Source organism: Centruroides sculpturatus, unplaced genomic scaffold (genome assembly GCF_000671375.1).
Source record: "Centruroides sculpturatus isolate CEXI.00-Female unplaced genomic scaffold, Cexi_2.0 scaffold1553, whole genome shotgun sequence".
In the NCBI taxonomy this organism is placed as follows: domain Eukaryota; kingdom Metazoa; phylum Arthropoda; class Arachnida; order Scorpiones; family Buthidae; genus Centruroides; species Centruroides sculpturatus.
This window is the reverse complement of record NW_019385910.1, coordinates 115,127-136,924: the sequence shown is the minus strand read 5'-3', so window position 1 is coordinate 136,924 and position 21,798 is coordinate 115,127. Positions and strand designations below refer to the sequence as shown.

Below are 21,798 nucleotides of genomic sequence, written 5' to 3'. Positions count from 1 at the left end.
TAACGAAGACTATTGTATCGTTAAAAATTATTTTTTTATTTTGTACAACAAAATAAATATATTGAAAAATATAAAAACAATAAAAAAATTATACTTCAGAAGTTAATTTAGTATCAAAAACGTAAAATATTTGAGTAGCCCGAGACATAGCCAAAGATTGCAGCGCCACAGCACTGGCGAAAATTTAAATTTGCCGACTGAAATTCTTTCGGGTGATTGACTTTCGGATAATCGACGCTCTACTGTATATTCAATATATTAAACATATATATATATATATATGTTTACTATTTAAATGAACGGTTTTTTAAACATTCACATGTACCACTTACTGAATTATCAGCTTACGTACTCCTGAAGATAGGGTAGAAGTTCGATAATCTATTGCCTATAGAAACAAACTTATTTAAATTGCCGGACTACTAAACTTATTCTATTTTCTCAAAAGTTTATGAGTTACATGCCATTCGAACTTTGCATAACTGTACTATGTATTGTTGTTTCCGATTTGCTTATGCTAAAGATAATAAATTGAATGTCTACACTGTTTTAAGATTGATTGAAAAATCTGTGTGATACTATTTATACATTATTCATTCTTACCAAAATTGGCATGCCAGCTCACGGATTGGTCTACTTGACCACCCCTACAGCATAGTGTTAGTGTCGCTTATCAAATAACAAGAGCATTGTTAAGTTACTGATAATTTTTTATTCATTTTAATATTTAAAATTATATTTCACATTCTTTTCTATGGCTAAATAAATCAAGGATAAATATTATTTAATGTTTTACATTTCCAAATTCCTGTGTTTAACGACCACTTCCATACAAGTTGCTTACACTAGTTATATCCCATTGTCCATTACTGCAGCCTACAATTTTAAATTTTTTAATCTGTTTGACACTTTCCGGAAGCCGTTCGCAGTAGCAAGTATACATATAACAATATCCAAACCCCCCCTTTAACAATGTGCAAAACTGTTGACATTGCTCTTCGTCCTCTCCATAGTAACATGGATAAGTACAGTTGAATCTGTTGACGGGATAACCTCCTGGAACTTCAGCCCCTTCAACATTTACATCTGTAAGGTATATTAAAAATTTATTTTTTTAATTATAATTTAATTGTTATAATATTTAAGTAATTTTAAAATGATACAATTAAGAGTCAATAGAAATAATTTAATTAATAGTTAAAATCAAAAAATCGCTGCTTCGAAATACCTGGATTTCAATTCTAGTATGAACGTTAGTGCATACCTGTGGCCTAGTAGATAAATCAAATAACACTTGTTGGTCATGGGTTTGTGCCTGACCAACAGGTTAGCCACATGAAATTTTCCGGGATTTTCTCACATATTTAACACCTAAATAGATGCCAGTTCCCATGGAATGTCTTTCCAGAAGGCACTCCATAACAGACCACCGATTGTTGCACTGTGATATCCCACCAACCTACAGTAAATCTTATAATCAAAGGCCTAGGACGATAGGATGATCGAACAGTTTCGGTGTAAGCCTACAGTTCTGAGAGATGCGGGATCGACCCCGGTGATCGAAAAACCATAGAAATTTTTATAGGCAAATGTTCTTGATATCTCAGGTCTCTTTCCTCACCACCCAGTTATCTCTATCGTGTGCTAGGCTGAAATACATAACGGGAATGAAAAAGGCTCTTTTAAATACCAATAGGAGTTATAAAAAATAAAATTTTAACTCTGGCTCTTTCTCCCTCTGTGGGCACTAAAATACTGTTTAGACAACCACGCAATGGGAACGGCAGCGTAATAAGGGATAGGCTTGACTAATCTGGAAGAGAAAATCCACGTAAAGTTCTCGGGTAATTGCTCACTCGAATTTAGTCTCAGCGCTCCAGAGCGACAAAGCTCATTCGCCCATTAATTAATTATAGATACTGTGAAAATAATTCAGGTATTCTTTTTAATGGACTTCGTTATTACATATAATTTGTATTGTTTTAATTACTTCAGTTTTGCATCACACTGACTTTACTGCCTGTTTCTGTGGCAAACAAATGGTGACGATAAACTGAGGTATGGTTTTATTTATATCTTACCATAAGAAAAACTAAGCTATATAATTTTAAGCAAATAAAAAAAAGAAATTAAATCTTACACGTCAGCAGCGATACTGCAACAATGAGGAACAATGATACCAATGTGTTGAGCATTTTCTTGAAAATTTTGCTCTTTTTCTATGGCTGGTGGCATTTTATACGCTTAGAGAGTTTACGTAATGTGTAATTACACAATACATCCAATCAGAAACAATGTTTTTTCAGCTGACAGTCATAAAAAGTAAATAATCGTAATTCGGTTTTTCTATTACTCTTTGTACTTCGGCTTTTTCTAGCTGACATACGTAGTACTTTATTAACAATAAAATGTCAGCCAGATGGCCAGTCAGTCTGTCGCAAATACGGATTTGAGTTAGGATTCCTTGTGTATGGCAATGCGACAAGTAAAAGGATGTCTTCAGGAGGGACATCCGACCGAAAAGTTGATAGAAATTATAAAAAAATTAAAATATAAAATAATAAAACGTATATATGGATATTTACATTAAAGCATCTGGATATATAAATGATTGTTTTATATTTGTTAAATAAAAACTTTAATTATTTAAGTAATTAAAACCATTTTTATTATGGCTATAACAATAGTCACAACATGTTAATGATAATTGCCATATGTTTCTCATTGCGTTAATTCTAAATGACTAACTTTTTTGAATATTTATTTACTTTTCTTGATTTATCAGGGGAGATCAGGAGTTTCATACACACAGGGTTTTCTCTTCGTGTTAGTTGACTTCGTTGCTTGTCAGTTCTCAATCCTCATAAAATAACTTTGCATGAGTTATGGGCCGAATCTACCTGTAGTTGATATAGTATATTCGTTTGGCTCCCTAATTTTTTCACGGATAGCTCTTTATCCTTTACCTATGCTAGTTAATCTCCTTACGTATCTAGCTTTCAAATTAATAGAAAAATTTAAGGTCTTGCATGAGCAGAATGCTAATATACGATGCCACAAAAGATAAACTCAATATACTTTTTTTTTAAACTCTTTCCGCCCTGTGGGCACTAAGAGGGCCTCATTTTGCAAGCCCATTATGGGTTCGGGGGCTGCCGGGTGGTGAGGGACGGGGGCCGACATATCCGAACGGACCACCCCGAAAAATTCCTGGGCATTTTTCGATCCGTTTGGATTCGAACCAGGGTTCCCAGAGCAGTAGGCTGTCACCTTGACCGGCTCGACCATCCGGCCGCAACTCAATATACTGTTAACATAATTACTAAAATCGAAAACATGCGAATAATTTAAGTAATTAAGTGCGTAAAAAATTGTAGAATGTTCTCAGGCCCATGCCAATTCCGAATCCGGGAAATTTTATTCCATGGTTCTCTTCAAGTCGGCCTCTTCTTCTTCAAGATGGCCCATGTGTTGTGTTCTTAATATATGAAAGTTCGAAATCTGTATTGCACGGTAATAAATATTTAGCAAATAAAAGTTAACGAATTCGAAATTTCATACATTTATTTCTGTTACAATTAATGTTACATTACAATCAGCGTCCAGTTGTACAGCCACCCATACCTACACTTGTTATGTGAGGAACATGTTCTGGAAGTAGTTCACATTTACAGATCATGAAATAACAATATCCGAATACTGCCCCTAAACTACCGCATCTTTTTTGACATAATTTTTGGTTATTCTCTGTATGGTAACAGGGATAGGTGCATCCATTTTCATTGACTGGATATCCATCTTCAAGAGCATTGATCACTAAAATTATATAAACCAATTATATTATTCTGCAGTAAGGTTATTAAATCTTAATTACTAGTAAAAAGTGGCCTAAAAGTTCGTAAACCGCGCGTTTGCAGACAGTTGAATGCCCTTTAGTAGACTGAATAGAAGCAATCGATTAACAAATGGCCGAGTATTTAAAGTGGCAATCAGTTGCTCTGAGTGATTTGGGGTCGAATTTAGATTAGGTGAAAAAATTTTAGTATTTTTCAGGATTGATGTCAGGATCCGTTCCTCACTACTCGGTCCTAAATGTTAGGCCCAGCACAACCTGTAGAACCTGTACTGTGCTTGCTAAAATGGCCCTCTTGATATTCATAGGGTAAAAAGAATTAAAGAAATATTAATATAATAATAATAATTTCATTTCGACTTGCAACGTTTTCCTAAAAATCTGACTCTTTAGCCGGAAAATGCCAAGGTTATTCTCTGTATTCTATTTTGTTTACAATGGAACTTTCAGATGATGGACCCAATTTATCCTGATCAACCTACTCTGAGCCTACCTGGATATGAACCTGGGTATCTTATTTCAGCAGACTGGTAAGATTATCTTCTTGGCTAATCGGCCATTCTAAAAACTATTTTCAATATAAAAGATTTACGAAACCAAAAACTGGCATACATACACGTTAGCAATAAAGCAGCAATGAGGAGCAGTGACTTAAACATGGTTACAATTTCAGCAGAAGCTGTGTTCGATACCCTTACTCCGTGGGCGTTTTATATTTTTCTGCGAGTCTACTAATTGTTTAAAATTGCATCGATCACGCGCAATGTGACTATTGAATAAAACGAATACAATTATCTTTTTATTTGTTATTTACAACTTTATTAATACTTCAACTTTATCATACATAAAAGAGCAATTACGATTTTAAACACAATTTATTTTAAAGCTTCAGCGTACCTCTCTGGAAAACTTGGATTCGAATTTGAGAGGTCGAAAAACTGCAGAAAGTTTATGGAATTGGTGTCTTTTATTTGTTTACACATGGGCGATCTACTGAGGAGGAATGTCTTCCAGGAGAACTATCTACGGGAAAACTGGTCCCTATTTATGTGAAGAAATCAAGGGAAAACACACGTGACGAGGCGAGAAATCACTATCTAAAGGTCATGGGTACGCGCCTTGCCACGTCTTTTACACAGATTAATCCTAGTTTTATCCTCTTGTCCACTGAAAGGCTTGGGGGTTAGTCTATGCTTTAAATGTCAGAACTTGTCTCTCACTAGTCAGTCGCTTTCCTTGAGAAAATGCTCTACGACGGACTTGATACGTCATAATAGTGCTTACTAAGTTTATAAAGTTTTATTTCAATTAGCGATTTCATTTTTAATTCATTTATTATTATAAATGCACATAAAAGTTGGGTTTATTATAATTAAAAACATTAAAAAGTTTAGATAAATATTTTTAAAGATTTTTCTCCTGCATTAGACTATAAAACACAAGTGTTTTAAGCAATTACACTTACTTTTATTACTACAGAATATTTTTGTTTGTAATTTATAAAATAACAGTTAAGTGCTGTAATTAATGGTTTTATAAAAATCTGGTATGTGATATGCTGCTTTTAACTTTATAAATTTTGTAATTTAAATTAATTTGAATTCATATCATAATTTTAGTAAAGATGGTAGACCCCCTATAACACTGTTAATAATTCTGTTTTATATGAATTCCATGTTGTCCGAGTCACTTAGATTTTACAAATACGTAAGCCGTTCACAACCCGGCACACATATTTGTAAAATCTAAGTGACTCGTACAACATGGAATTCATATAACATGGAATTATCAACAGTGTTATGGGGGGTCGACTGTACTTTGTTATTGTATTGGTTAGCTTGGTTTATTTCGTTACCGCAACGCAACACGTGGGCGATCTGCCTAGCCCTAGGAGGATGCCTTCCGGGAGGTCTTTTTAAGGGAAACAGGCCCGTATTTAGGTGTTACAGATGTGCAGAAAACCCGGAAAACTCCACGTGGTCAGCCCGTCCGAGCGAGGCGCGAACACACGACCGAACTCCCAGTGTTTAAGGTACGGAGACCTCTTGGTCACTAGTGGGCCTTTTAAAGGGAATTATGAAAAATGGCTAACAAGAAAATTTCGTGCAGCAATCAGAATAATTCTGCGCGATAATTCATTCTAGAGGAGCGAGTGCCCGTCAGTACCCGTGTAAATAAAAGCCACTGTTATCTATTCTCGCCGACGTGTAGTTTTTTCGATTTTCTTAGCGTTTGTAACACCTAAATAGGGGATAAATTTTCTTAGAAAGTTCTCCCGGGAGACATTCCTCTCGGCAGATCGCCACGCGTCTTGTGTTGCCGTAAACGAATAATCCATCCCGGTAAAGCTGAGCCCCTACATTGTGGGCTTAACCGAATTCGTAATGGGTTTGCTAAAAAAAAAAACGGCCCTATTAGTGCCTACAGTATGAAAAGAATTAAAAAACCAAAGGTCAAGAGTTAGAATGAAATCATACGGCGCGCGTGCTATCAGTCATTCAGCCATAAATCAATAATGATTAATAATAGATATATTTTAATAATTTATTATTTTAAAATTACATAATTAGTATTTTATTATGTTTACAGTAAAGTGATTATTTTATTTTTTTTTAAATAATTTGGGAAAAATTTTTTTATCATCTGGCAACACTTTATTCCACTTAAATGGCGGTTTGAGTGAAAGCTGTCGTTGGACTGTTTAAACTCCATTCTTTTATAGTTATTAAAGCATCGTACAATAAACTCCACTTCAGAATAAGAAAGAGAAAAGATTTGTATTTATCGAAAAAGCATTTAAGTGTCGTTATTTTATTATTAAAAGACGAAGAATAAGTTAGATGCTAACCCTAACTGCGAAAGCAGACGATCCAAGATGGCTGCCGATGAAAACATTATATGAATTACAGTCGACCCCCTATAACACTGTTGATTATTCCGTTTTATATGAATTTCATGTTGTACGAGTTACTTAGATTTTACAGATACGTGAGCCATTCACAGCCCGGCGCACGTATTTGTAAAATCTAAGTGGCTCGTACAACATGATATTCATATAAAACGGAATTATCAAGTGTTATAGGGGGTCGACTGTATATTGTCAACAGGCGTTGGCTTTAATAGGAAAGGAAATCGTTCGAATAACTGCAGACTCTTTATTATCGTACTTGCCGTTTCGAGTGACTGAAACAGTTCAATTCTCTTTTAGCACTGGAAAGTGATAGTGCTGTGGCTTTTAATTGTGAAAAGGATGGATGAGTCTATGATATAATTGTAGAACAGAAGGACAATGTATTACACTTGAAGAAAAGCATTCAGGGATATGTATAGCTATTAAATTGGTAAATTATTTCTCTTTCCATTTATATTATAGCTTGTACGGATTCTATAACAAATTTCTATGCACGAAGGGATGGCATGGCATCGAGGTCACCAAGTTTGATGAAACTGGGTGAGGTTAAAATGCATCCCCAATGACTGATGTGTACCAGACAGTAAGATGCAATATGTCTCAATTCAAGCATCGAATGAGACGTTTGGGTCCTTTTCAGAGCTGTAGACAATACTTATAGGAGGAAAAAAGTCAAAGGAACCGTACCTCTACCGGCGACCCTTTGCAAGTTACGGCCCCAAAATTGGTTTGCACAAGGTTGCGAGTATTGTCTCTCTGCTATGACTAACATGTTTCACTGGCTTCTTGTGATATTCTGCTTTCCCCTTTTTTAGTATTGTTTAAATCAGTATCGTCGTCCTCCTAACCCTAGAAATTCTACAGAAAAAAGGGATAGTTTACAATCAACGATCAAGACACTCTCCTCAGGTTAAATATCACAGTCTATACTGATAAATTCGATCAACAATAAAATCAACAAAGCAAGAACAGATGTTTAAAAGAAACTAATAAGTGACGTTTCTCACCCCTCCTTTGGCTGCACGTGGCACGTGTCTGCGGACACCTGCACGATAACCAAAACAACATGATAATAATTGCCTCTCTCATCAACTAATGCAATATTTAATATAAACAATCTAGAGATTCTTGTCAAATCTGAGAAGATATTGTCAAAATATACAATAATTAATGGGAGAGAACTGTCAAATTCGTAGGAATTTATATCATAAAATTTCACCTTCAGTTGACCAATGTCAACAATCCGACCAAAGAATACATTGGCGATGGTCTGTACTAGCTAGATCCAGACATCAAAACACTAACAGGTGTGCGTATAAATCATTAATAGTATGACAGTTTTCACCCCCTCGAATTTGGTATAAAGAGGGCTCACGACCCGTTATCGAGGCAGCCTTCAAGACAGAGAACAACTGGTCAACTTCCTTTCTGCACCTGACTGCCAAAGATGAATGATTAGCAAAGTAATTTATAACTCATAAGTAGAAATCTCTCCTTCCTCTCAGGTGGATTAGGACTAGTTAAGGATAAATACTAACAGGGATTAGAGCCTTTACTTTGTCAGAAGTATATGCAGCATAATCCCGCTAACCGCCTTCTAGAACTTCAGTTTAGAAGTATTATTATTATTCTTATTATTTGTAACCATTAGAATAGTATTTTTGTTAAATTTGTATAATATCTTAAATATGTGTGTTTACTTGTACACAGCCAACACCTTGTTGACTTATCTGCAACCTCCCACTTGATTTTTGCCCTCCTAAATTGCCATCCAATGACCCTGTGAGCAGGACTCACCTTCCCATTCTTGGAAAAATGGTTTAAGCTTTGACACTTAAATTCCGATTCTCACATTCTAGTAGCCCACTGGAGTACTTGATGTTATATGGATTTAGGGGTATGGAGGCTTTCTCCACCTGTGCACTAAGGTGCAAACGAATATGTGTGGAGCATCAGTCGAGGTGAGCGATGGCAAATCTTGACAGCATGGAGAGTAGGAAGTATACTGATACTTGTTAAAAACTGGTGTTTGAAGGTGAATATCTCGCAAAAGGTCAGATGTATGGGTATGATTCTTTAGATTTTTTGCAGTCTACAATTCTCGAGAGGTGAAAAACCCCTCATTCGGAGCTTGAATATTATCATTCTTGTGTGATAAGTTCTCCATAGCATTTTTGTGCTTAATTCCAAAGTACATACAAACCAAAAGCAAAAAGAACTAAAATTATCATTATTCAATGCCAATTTTATTATATATATAAAAAAAAGACATTTTTATTAACATTATTCAATCTGTATGCTTTTTAAGAGCACAATTCTAAGTATAGTAATTGTAAAAATATGTGAAACGTTAAGCATTTCTGCAGTATGCACATTGAATAAATGCAGATTTTTACAATAAGATTTACATATGTCACTGGAAAAACAAACTTGATTAACGTTTTAAAACATTTCTCCATCATCAACTAATTTGGAGGAGAATTATTTGTACTATACCACATTTGAAAATATCCGTGCACTTAATGTTTTTTTCCTACCTCCTTCCCGACTTCTTAAATTAATGGAGGACATTTGGCTGCAATTAGTTCTTGAGTTTGAAGGATGCTTTTACAATATGTAAATTTTGTAATATTGTCATGCAGTGATTCTTTTGCTGAACACATTTTATATTATTGTTAATAGCATGAGATATTGAAGCCATCTTTTCATTCTTTAGTGAACATGCAATTATAGACACAGGATAAACAAGGACTTTCTTGCCAGAGTAAGTTTGTACTATACATGAAAATACACAGTGTTTTGTTATTAAATAAATATTGTTACGGAGTATTTGTTAATTGCTTTTGACTTGTTATACTTGAAATGGATTGGATATACTAGTTGGATTTTGTTTTATTACGCTATTGCAAGTACACTCTCATCAAGCCATCAGCTCCTGTATAAATTCCAGAGATTCTTAAGTGATTTGCAATTTCAACCCCGATTTCTCATTTAATTTTGGGTATTGCACCGTACTGTTTGTTACATATCAGTCCTTTGAGATGTACTATAACCTCACCAAGTTTGATCAAAATCAGTGACCTGAACATCAAGTCATCCCCTTGTTAGAAGTTATCTGCATAATCAGTATTGTCATCTGGGGCTCAGGTCCTTGGTCATACAGGTAATTTCTAACTGCAGTACTGATTATACAGATAACTTCTAACAGGATCCCCAGGTATCCTTGCCTTTGTAAATAAATAAATATAAAAGTGCAGAAAAAGATTTGAATAATATGATATATTTGTATATATGTAAATATAATGGTTACATTAGCTGTAAAATGGATTTATTATATCTGGATAAACAAGCCAATGGTATATTCTGTTTCATTTGAAAAGGACTGAACTTATTTGTTATTACAGATTGTCCACAAAGTCCGTATGCATGGTAGAAGTTATCTGCATTGATCAGTAGCATAACCGGATGCTCTGGTCCTCCTTACCTTTTTAAATAAACACATGAAAAAGATTTGAATATGACATGAACCATCACATTATCTAGTAAAGTGACTTTAATACAACTTGAATACATTGGCAAGCCAACGGCATGTTTGTTTCATATGGAACAGACTATGGTTTGCTTGTCCATCTGATACTGAGTACATGAAAAAATTGCACCAGTAGGAAAGTTGGATCTGTGAGATCTGGAATTGATAATTAAAATAATTTGTCACATGTAATATACAGGCGACCCCCCCTATAACACTGTTGATTATTCCATTTTATATGAATTCCATGTTGAACGAGTCACTTAGATTTTACAAATACATGTGCCAAGATGTGAATGGCTCACGTATTTGTAAAATCTAAGTGACTCGTACAACATGGAATTCATATAAAACGGAATAATCAACAGTGTTATGGGGGGTCGACTGTAATACAGGAAAATCCTATTATTATTTTTAACAAATTTGCAGGACACTTATTAATATCAACACTTAGTGTCATTGACAAACTTGTGACAAATTTCATTTATTTTGAATATATTTTCCTACGTTAGTACAATTGATGTTATATATATATATAAACATATATAATATATATAAGAGATGATTGTAATAATGACAGAATATTCCTTATTTGGAAAGTAATGCCAAAAGGCCAGAACTATCTTATGAAAATAAGACAGAAGAAAAGATACATTTTTTTATCTCTGCTTATGAGCTGCAAGAGAGATCCTAACATTTTTGAATTATAAGTTATTGGGATGTTGATTATGGATATTTACCTGTAAATAGGTTAAGATTGTTTACATTTTGTTGACTCATAAATGTAATTTTCGACATTACTAACAAGGAGAGGGTCAGACATTCATGTCTCTGATTTGAATGAAACTTGGTGAACACATAGCCTTAAACACAAACAACTCCTAGTCCAATTAATAAGACCACTTCTCAAATTTTTTCCAAAAAACAGGTCTCTGAAAGCAGAGTGTTTAGCTTATAAATCTGGAAGCTCCAATGTTTGTTGATACAGAGGACCAAGCTTTCTAGATGTTTTATTCCTGGGGAGTGGCAAAAAGGAAGGTGTAATTTTGGTGATCCTATTAAACCAGTACAAGTCAATAACTACAATTACAAAGCAAATGAAATATGTAGATGAATGAATACAACTGGGTTTGTACACTGGCAATGTCATGCCATTGAATTGGAATAATAATTGATTATTAGTACATTTTTATACATTTGTGTGTTAAATAAAATCTGTTACTTGATAATGGTATCATGACCTATTATTTAACATAGACTAGAGAACATATCTTTATTAATATTCTGTAAAGTGGAACATCAAATTAAAACATACCTTATTAAGAGTCAGGTTTTACTTTTATAGATGGTTCTGTAAATTTCCGAGAATGCTAGATCTTTATAAAATTTCTACACTGACATAATCAATTCATCTATTCCCTGTCTTGATTTTATTTTTCTCACCTTTGCATATATTTTACAACACTGAGTGCACAAGGAAACTGTTTGTCTCCTGAAGTCAAAGTGATTTGACTCCCCGATGACTGCTTTTCTACCTTCATGTCACCTGGACATGTCTCAGCCTAGTATGTCACAGCGTTATATATGTACTATACACCTTTAACATCACTAAGATAAATAAAAATATGGGAAAAAAATAGCAAAATTTGCAAGTATCAAAAGTTGTCTTAACAGTATTATTTTCTATTTATTGTCAGGTTAGAATTATTCACTGCGAGGATGTTTTGTATGACTTAAAAAGATAAAATCTAACCAATAAATGTTTGAATAAATAAAAGACAAGGAGTCTTATGTCAGAATCCTTCAAAAATGATTAGAATTAGCTACTTAGCATTAATTAATGGGCTTTCTATGCTTACAAGGAGAGTTACAGACATTCAGGTATATAATTCAAATGAAATTTGATGCACATAGCCCTAAACACTTTCAGATCTGATGGTGTTGTTATATTTAAAGTGTAACAATCATAGTTTATGTGTTTTTAATTGTCCATAACATTAACAATTATCTTGTTCTAGCTTAATTAATAATAAATAATGCTTGGGTTGAAATAACTTAGAGAGCTTATTGCTAAAATGGTTAGAAATAAGTAAAATAAAAAAATGTAATATTAAATAGACAACCAAGAGAAGCTAAAACACATGTTTCATGCCATTAAAAACAATTTAATCTCATCATCAGTAGCACAACATTGTAATAATGAAGCGTGTGAAATTATAAAAGATAGTGTTAAATTTATACTGACAGAAAATAATCAAATAAAAAGAAGATTACAAGCACATATTCTGAAAGTGTATGTGTAACAGCAATCTTTTACAATTAATTTAGCATCTGAGCATAAGGCTATTGCTGTAGGGAGAATTATAAATTTGGCAGCGAAAATACAAAAAAATATTGTCGATAACCATTGTGCTCTGCTGGAACAGTAAATGCACATCCTCTTTTTCATTATAAGGTTTGCATTAGAGTATGGCTTTATCAAGACACGTTTTAGAGGGAATGCAACATCTGCCGCAAAGTAATGTGGAACATCTATTGTTCCATCTGGCAGTGACTTATGTTTTGGTAGTTCTGCTGCATTAATTTCAGTGACCACACATACAGAAAAACTGTTATACAATTCACCATCAGCTACACGACTATATTTATTTGTTTATACTGTTATTTATTTGACAGAGTGTATGCTGGACTTCATGCACAATACACAATAAATGATAGATTTTCTTAATTTTTTAAAAATTTTCTTCCAACTAAAAGGATCACTATCATACAGAGTCAGAGCCTGCCCTACCGTAGGGAGAACAGAGCAGCCGCTCCAGGCACTAAGTCCTAGGGGGTGCCTCAGTGGTAAAGCAAATTAAAGGGTATAAATTAGGGGCAACCAAGGGGGTGCCATAATAGGATCTTGCTTCTCGGCCTCATGGCTAAGATCAAATGTGTAAATAGGATCTCGCTCCATCCTAAAACTTGCCTCAGGCCGGCACTGTACAGAGTTTATATTGAGAGAGTGGCCATATAACTAACACTTTTTATTTGCAGTTTGTGATCAAGTGATTTTAAGTCGCCATTATTTTACCAAAACAACACTTGCGTAAGATTGGAATGAAAGCTTTATGGATAAATGTTTCATCTATACATTCATCATCTATAAACAAATTAAAATTAAAGAAAGGTTAGTGATATTAAGAATATATAGACTATATTTTGACTAAATAACTATTGATTTACTGTTTATTTCTATGAATCATAAGCTCATTTTATGCAAATTGTTATATACTGATATTCTCTTAATTAAATAGGGTCTTAGAGTATAAATGGATGCACTGCTTTCAGCTGTACAAATCGTAGCAAGAAAGGATTTTTGACAAAAGTTTTTTGAAACATTTTGCATGTTATAAACTTTGGGAAATGAAAGTGAAAAGAGAAAACTGGAAAGCAAATGATGGTAGGTAGTATGAAGTAAGTGAAGTATTAACAATTAGCTCTGTATTTAATAATAAATTAATTCAAAAAACAGTCCACATAGTCCACATTGCTTAAAATTAAACAAATACACTTTTTTTTAAAATGGTGTTCAAGAGTGTTTTAAAATAAATATACATTATACATAAATTAACGTGAATATTGATATAGTTTAATATTCTTAATACATAATATATACAGAGGTGTGCAAAAAATTGCATTCAGTGTTACGTACTGAAAACAGTAACTAAGATGTATGAAACCACCATGAACTGTTGTAAATATTAGAAAAAGCAAAATTTTGGCATTACCTGTAAACAAAACATATTTATTTAATGGATTAATTAAACCCAAATAAAACAGCTTTTAATACAAATTATGAAAAGCAAAAGACAAGTTCACTGCTGTATCTGTTGTGAACAAAAAGTGGTGTTAAAATGAAAATGTATGTGGTGATAATATCAGTTAGTACTGATATTTAGTAGGATTACCTGGCCACCGTTACTCTGTAGCACTTTTCTACCATCAAAAGGATGATGCAATTGATAGTAAAAGTGGTGAAGAACACAATTTTACTAATATCTGAGGGGGTGCAAAAGTAGGTACAGAGGTGTTATTATGGAAAAAAAATACAGGGAGAAAATAGGAAGAAAAGACATTTATTTTTATATACAAATTAAATCACAAATAAGGAATACAAACTAAGTTTGCACTAAGTTTGCTCACAAGTATATATTTCTTTATTGCTAGATTTATTACACCGATGGTGTAATAAGTCTAGCAATAAAGAAAGGCCAGCATAGTGCTCACAAGTATATAATAATAATGAACACCAAAAATTTGTATTTCTTAGATTCTCAATTGTTTGCCTACTTTTGCACCTCCTGTATAAAATGAATTTTCATATTGAAATGATGGACAAATAATATATTATATATTTTTTAATTATATAGTATTTATCATAAACCATTTAAACTAAAATTATAATTTTATTTATTATAATAAATAATAATATACAATGGTGTCTCATACTCCAAGTTTACTTTGCTCCAGGAGGCTGTTTGAACTCCAAATTATTCAAACTCTGAATCATTTTTCCCATTAGAGATGATAAAAAGTGAATTAATTCATTCCCAGATCCTAAACAATATTTATTTAGATAAGCTTAAATAGCAAATACATAATTTAAGGTAAAAATAATAACTAAAAGCCTTAAACAGTAAATTAATACCATAAACTGGGGGTTACTTTGTGACAAGTAGGGTAACTTTAGGACAATCACTGTTTTGAATGAATTTAAATTAAATGCCAATGTCATTTCAATGATATACAAACTGTTGTCATTGGTTCTAATATGCCTACTGTGCTGCCACGTAATGTCAAGGCCCAGAAGCTTTATTTGTTTTCCCGCCTTTTAGGCAGCCATTTTTAGTTGGGTTATGTTTTGTTTGATCAACACATGCTCCAGAAACTATCATTTGTTGAAAAAACTATACAGTTTCTATTGAAAACAAAGATAAATATTTTGAAATAAATAACTATTATCTATTATAATCAAGTGTTTTATAATATTTAAAAATAATTATTTGGTTATAAAAAATACTTTATTGAAAAATCTAACACATAAGGGGCAACTTTGGGACTGTTGCAAAATCACCCAGTGAGCTTTAAGGAAGAAGGATACATTAGATGAGGACACTTAAAGTGACATGAACTTGGAAATGGTTCCTTATGTGGAATCTGATGATAGTATGATTTGAGTACTTGAGGAAATTAAAACAAGCATTTTTTCACTCTTCTACAATCAATTGATGATAGATTACAACATGAGTTAAAACATTTATCTGAGGGAATGTTTGTTTTAATAAATTATGAAGGTGTTCTTTATTCTGGACTGATATTGAAACAGAAAAGGGTTAGATACTCAAGGGCTATGGAGAAAAGTGGGTTGTAACTGGAAATGGCCAAATAAGGACAACATCTTGGACTATACAGTAGATGTAGTGCAAGCCACCCAAAAAGATAAGTTGCCAGGATATTTATTGTGTGGAAGAACCAGTAAATTATCTATCCTGAACATTATGTACAATTTGGCTTAATTTTTTTCACCACTAATATGATATATATATATATATATATATATATATATATAGTAAGACCCCGATTAATGTAGGGGACTATGATAAATGAAGATTGGTGACAGTCTAATGTTTCTACAATCCTACTTTTATACTGTAAAAAAAAGAGAAAATACTTTGTCTTAAAGTTACCACTACTTAAAGGGTAACTTTAGGACAAGAAAAAGGTGGGAGTATTTTTAAACTCTTGACCTGAGAGTGAAAATATTGGTGAATTTCAAGAAAATAACATCATATTTACCTAACTAACACAATGCAAAATGGCTCGTAACAGTCATTTGATCAGAGAGGTGCAAAAAGTGCAAAAACCATACCAAAGTAACCCCAGTTTATGGTAAATGAAATGTGTAAGTATTGTATAATGAAATGAAAATTGAATTTACCAGTCTTACACCATCAACTTTGGCATCTTATCCATAAATGTGCCACCAGATATGCTCTGTATGTACATCTGTAGATCTGCTCTCTATGTCTGTACTACCTTCACACTTTACAAGGAATATATATATAACCAAACACACCAAAAATAATGCAAAAAGTACTGAAAGCCCATGAGTGTAATACCAAGAGATTCTTTCACAGCAAGAGCAAGAGATGAAATAGATGTGCAACAGATGGTATTTATGCAGTAAGTGCACTTTTTTCACTGCCCACACACTTCAAACATAGAAGTATCATTCAAACTCTGAACTATTTGAAGAATGAAGTACTACTACTAAATAAAATATAATGTGTATTGTGCAGGAATTACAGTATTTTATAAATACACTTCACAGTAGCCCACCAGTGGCCAAGTGATCTTCGTTTCCTGAACACAGGGAGTTTGGTTGTGAGTTCGCGCCTCACTCAGACGGGCTGGCCATGTGGAGTTTTCCGGGTTTTCTCACCGTCTGTAACATCTAAATTAGGGCCAATTTTCCTTAAAAAGACCTCCCGGAAGGCATCCCCCTAGGCAGATCGCCCAAGTGTTGCATTGCCATAACTAAACAAACAAACACTTTATAGTAGAACACATTTAATATTCTATAAATGTATATATATGTCAGAATATATAATTTCTAATATAAGCAATAAAATCTGTTCAAAACAGAAACCTACCAAACTGAAAAATTATTCAATACAATGTTATTCTGGTTTATGTAGTTTTCACTGTACATAGAATGGTAAATGAATTCTTTTATTAGGTATATTTATAAAACAATGTAATTCTTAGTAATAACATATACATATATTACTAATACGAGACTCTACTTATAAGGTATTTTATGTATATGATATTGTATGCAATTGCATAATTATTTTATAAATTCCATTCAATTAAATAAGTAATAGCATAATTGTTTACATCAAAATGTGCTGTCTTAATATCTGATATAAAACACATTATCTATAATTTTCAGGTACATTTTTGCCTGACGATTAGGGGAAAAAACTAGAGATGGTACTAGAAAATGCTGTTTCTTCCATATTTTCTTACACACCACCTGAAAAGTGTAGAAAGACTCCGGCAGTAAGAAACCTACTTCCTCCAAATACCTGTAAACCTTTAAAAGAAGATGCAAGTTCTGATGAACAAACATAAAATTACAAAACAACAACAACGATTTTCAACACAACAATTCTACAATATCTAGTGAAGATTTCAGTTCTGAGAAATGCAAAGATAAGGATAAAATAATTTTTAAATTATACTTTAAATTAATTAATGTTCATATAAGATTACTTAACAATAGAATAGAGAAATTTAGAAATTATTAAAATGACTGGAAATTTAAAATATGAAACTAGATTATTGTACAAAGTTATAAATTTTATAAAATAAAAGTCGACTTTATTGAAACCGATAAAGAAAAGTAATGTGTTTTAATTTTGGACGATACAACACTAAATCCAAGAACTGATTATGACACAAGTACTAATACATATTATGATGAAATAACATTACTAAATCATACAGGTTTGGCTATTCATTCACTAGTCATTACGTTGGGTGGTAGAAACACACATTGCATACTATCATTCTAGTAATGTTCTTTTTATTAATCAGGTACAGTGATGTGTACATATCCATTACCACTTGGCACAACTGGTTGGCAAACTAAATACTGTCATCATTGTATAAAGATGTTAAATGCACATAACAGTAAATAAATGGTATGTGGACTCTGTCACTACTTGCAACGCGTGGGACTTATCACAATAAAGGGTTGGGTAGTTTCCCAGAAAACCAACAATGTTCAATATAATTTTTGTACTATGGTCCATTTGAAATATAAGTCTATAAAAGTTTTGAAAGACCTGTAGATTTCTACGTCTTGCAGGAGAAGGTTTTTATTACATGGCCAATTTTAGTCTACAATATGTTTGTAGCCTAAAATTTGCCTTTAGTCCTTTCTTTTTTTGAGTGTAGGGCAGTTGAACAGGTAGCGGTCACTTCCATCCCAAATAGAGCACTTATCACCACAATTTTGAACATTTGTAAGTAGCTTTGGAAGCAGTCATGGTTCATTATAAATTGGATTATATTGTGATCGAATTTGAGCTAATTGTAGATACTTTTGATGTATGATATGGATATTTAGCAATACAGTCTTCCACTTCAGTGGCAATTGCCAGCAGTTCTGCTTGTGTAACACTGCATGTATCATCTAATTTGAGAAGTTGCTCTTAATTTCTGTATATATATGATATATTACATAACTGGCACCAACTTTATTGTTGATTATAGACCCATCTGTGTACATGTCTATATGATTGTCCGTCAATGGTTCAGAGTAAAAATATTTTGTTTTACTTGGGTTCTGGATAAGTGCATAAGGGATCTTTCATTTGAAATCATCATTTTTAAGTTTGTCATCCTTTATCGTGTTTCAGTTTCCATTTTAATGTATGGTATTTGATTTAGAGATCCATGGAGGCTTTTCTAGCAATTATCTGGAGGCTGTTAGTAGGAGTTATTCTGTAACCTTTAATGAGATTCAATAATGCTTTCCTTTGGCCTGAAATTAGTTTCTTTTTATTATATATTTTGTGCATGGCTTATTCCCAAACCAGACAGGCATAGGTAATTATTGGTATAAATGTCATTATAGATTGAGTCCATAGCATGAGAGTTCAAGCCTCCAGTTGCTTTTACCAACCTTAAAGAAAGATTGAAAGATTAAACCTGTTTTCTTACAAATGTTCTCAATATGTGTGGTCCAAAGTAGCTTAAAGTCAAGTGTAATCCCTAAATATTTAATGTTTTTCTCTATTTTTATACTTTCCGATACCATCTGAATTGTCTGTACTCTCTTGTACAAGTGTTGAGCACCTAGCTTGTTCCAGACAATTCCTGTGTTTTTCCTGGATTGAAGATCAGCTTGTTTTCCTTCCCCTTTCACTTATTTTTGACATAGCCTACTTTACTTTCCTTTCGAGTTAGCCGTTGACAGCATGAGTGTGTCATCTGCAAACACAATGACTTTGTCCTGCCCGAAATCTTGGGTCAAAAAATCATTGAAAAGGATGTACCATAGAAGTAATCCACAGACCGAACCCTGTGGACAGCCTGTTATACCTCTTCTCAAAAGTAATATTTCCTGTTTTGATGGCAATAATTCTCTGATGAAGGTATTCTTGGTCAGTAGGTAGATATTTGTGGGGAATTGTAGTTGCATGAGTCTATAGAGAATCATTTGTCACCACACACTGTCAAATGCCCTCTGGATGTCTATACTAAGTCCCAAAACATTTCTGTCAAGTAGTCCTTTGATGATGTTGTGATAGCCACTGTGATAGCATAAACAGTTGACCTTTGCTTTCTAAAATCATACTGATTGTCACTCAGTAGGTTATTTGACTCAAGGTGCCAAGAGAGTTAGTTTGTAAGCAGTTTTTCCATTACTTTCCCTAGGGTAGGTAAAAGGGAAATTGGTCTATAATCTCTAGGTTTGTTTACTTTAGGCACAAGTACCATTTTCGCTCTCTTTCATTCTCTAGGGAAGATGCCGAATTGTAAGCAAGTGTTGAAGAGGTAAAGAAGTATTGGGTTTATTTTCCAAATTTGTTTGATTATCTCTGGGGTTATTCCGTTGAGCTAGGGATCTTTCTGTTGTTCAGGTTAGTGATTACTTTGCCAACTTCTCACATGTGAAAGGGGGTGTGTCGGGGGTGTTACTATCTTTGTTTATTCCGTCTCTGATTTCACTATGAATGTTGAGATCTTTGTTTTCATTGAGATCTTTTTTCTGAGGGTATTATTTCTGAGTCATAGTTCAGACAGAGTATTGTTCCACCAGGGACTGGTTTTTTCTTGGCTCTGTATTTTGGTATAGCAATCTCACACATGCCCTTAATACTTCTGAGATTTCATTCAATCCTTCTCTTAGCCTCTTCCCTTGAATGTAAGGGAGTTATGCCAATTTTATCTGTAATGTATGTTCTCCATCTTTTCCAGTCTGCCTGGTCACTGCAATATCTTGGTTTCTCTAGAATGTTGGGGTTATGGATGTTGATTTCAAAAGATGAGTACTTATGGTCACTGAGTGTAGTGTCATCTTCAACCTTCCAGTTGTGTATGTGTTCGTATATATTAGAAAAGCTGGCTGAGATGTCTATGAGGTGAATAACAGTTGTTCAAGATGATGATGATGATGTGTTTGGAACTGCGGAACTACTCGAATGTTCTCCTCTTTTGTTGAGTTTGTCACTTCCCCAAGTTGGAGAGTGCAGGTTAATATTCCTGGCAAGAATAATGTTTCTGTTGGAGACAGCGTTAATTATCTTATTGATTTTTTTCTAATATATCTTGAAGGTTGATTCCTTTGGGACAATACATGTGTTTTATTGCATTGTGACTAGTATTTGTAAGTCTTTCTGCCATGCAGTTTCATTCTAGTAACCAATAGTATGTAACAGCATACTTTGAGAAAACTAAAAGTTTCATTGATTACGTGCATTCAAACCTATTTATGTTTACTGTCACTATATGATTGATTGAATGCCACTGGCTCAATGACAATTCGTTATTTTGCTGGCTACCCATGTCCTTAGATCTGACACCTTAAAATTTCTTATTGTGGGTTTATGCAAAAGACACTGTCTACATACCATCATTTTACAGAATTTGCAGGAACTGCAACATTGAATTATGGCTGCTTCGGGAGATGTAACAATATATACGTAGCAGTGAATCTGAAAATAAATTGATTATTGACTGAGTGTGTGTTGTATGACACGAGGTGGACATTTTGAGGGATTGTAATGAAAAGATATGAAACTTGCAAAGTTTTCTGTTTTGAAATATATTAAATTGCTTTCAGGTAATAATTAAACGTTTAATAAAAATGAAATTTTCATTGGATGAACTGTAAAAGTATCTGCTTTCATTGTCCCTTCAAATATCATCAGGAAATAATTTCACGACAGAGGTAATAATTATACAAAACGCTGCTCATAAAACCTTTAATTGGTGCGAAGCGCAATCTATCGTTATTAGTAAGAGGAAATAATTAACATAATCACAGTGATTTAAAATATAACATTCATTTTTGGAAGACCCTGTATTATTAACAGTCATTTAAGTTGCGCATTAAATTTATGGCTTCAGAAAAGAGTAATAGCGCATGCAATTTTTTGTTTACAGAATTTGTAAAGAAATAGTTTGAATTGATAAATAACTCAAATTTTAACCAGACTTTCAGCAAGAATAATTTATTAAAGTATGATGAACAGTGCAGTTTTTAAAGGAAACCCATAATACAGTAATACAAATTATAACATAGGTTGGAAATATGCCCAGAATGGTGTCATTTTAACGACAGCTTCTACGCTTCTACAACTTAAATCTTTTATCGACTGCGCAATTCAGTCAAAACTGCTTTCATTATCGAGATACAAGCAATTCTTAAAGCTCTTCAGTTCA

General features: G+C 33.3%; 1 protein-coding gene and 1 long non-coding RNA gene across 3 annotated transcripts; one reads left to right on the top strand and one right to left on the bottom strand.

Moving 5' to 3' along the window:
* Nucleotides 1–654: 654 nt before the first annotated feature.
* Nucleotides 655–2,213, bottom strand: LOC111612523 (toxin Acra I-2-like). Its single transcript, XM_023353755.1, has 2 exons — nucleotides 2,141–2,213; nucleotides 655–1,086 (listed from the first exon to the last, which is right to left on the bottom strand). Exons 1-2 carry the CDS (start codon nucleotides 2,193–2,195, stop codon nucleotides 815–817), a joined length of 327 nt encoding a protein of 108 aa, XP_023209523.1. The 5' UTR covers nucleotides 2,196–2,213; the 3' UTR covers nucleotides 655–814.
* A 4,620-nt stretch (nucleotides 2,214–6,833) lies between these two features.
* LOC111612525 lies at nucleotides 6,834–19,571 on the top strand. Of its 2 annotated transcripts, none has more exons than XR_002754618.1 (4): nucleotides 6,834–7,194; nucleotides 13,333–13,465; nucleotides 13,593–13,738; nucleotides 17,294–19,571. It is a non-coding gene; the product is annotated as an uncharacterized LOC111612525 (long non-coding RNA). The 2 variants fall into 2 exon arrangements; XR_002754617.1 differs by having other exon boundaries at nucleotides 13,593–13,752.
* The last annotated feature ends 2,227 nt before the right edge of the window (nucleotides 19,572–21,798 follow it).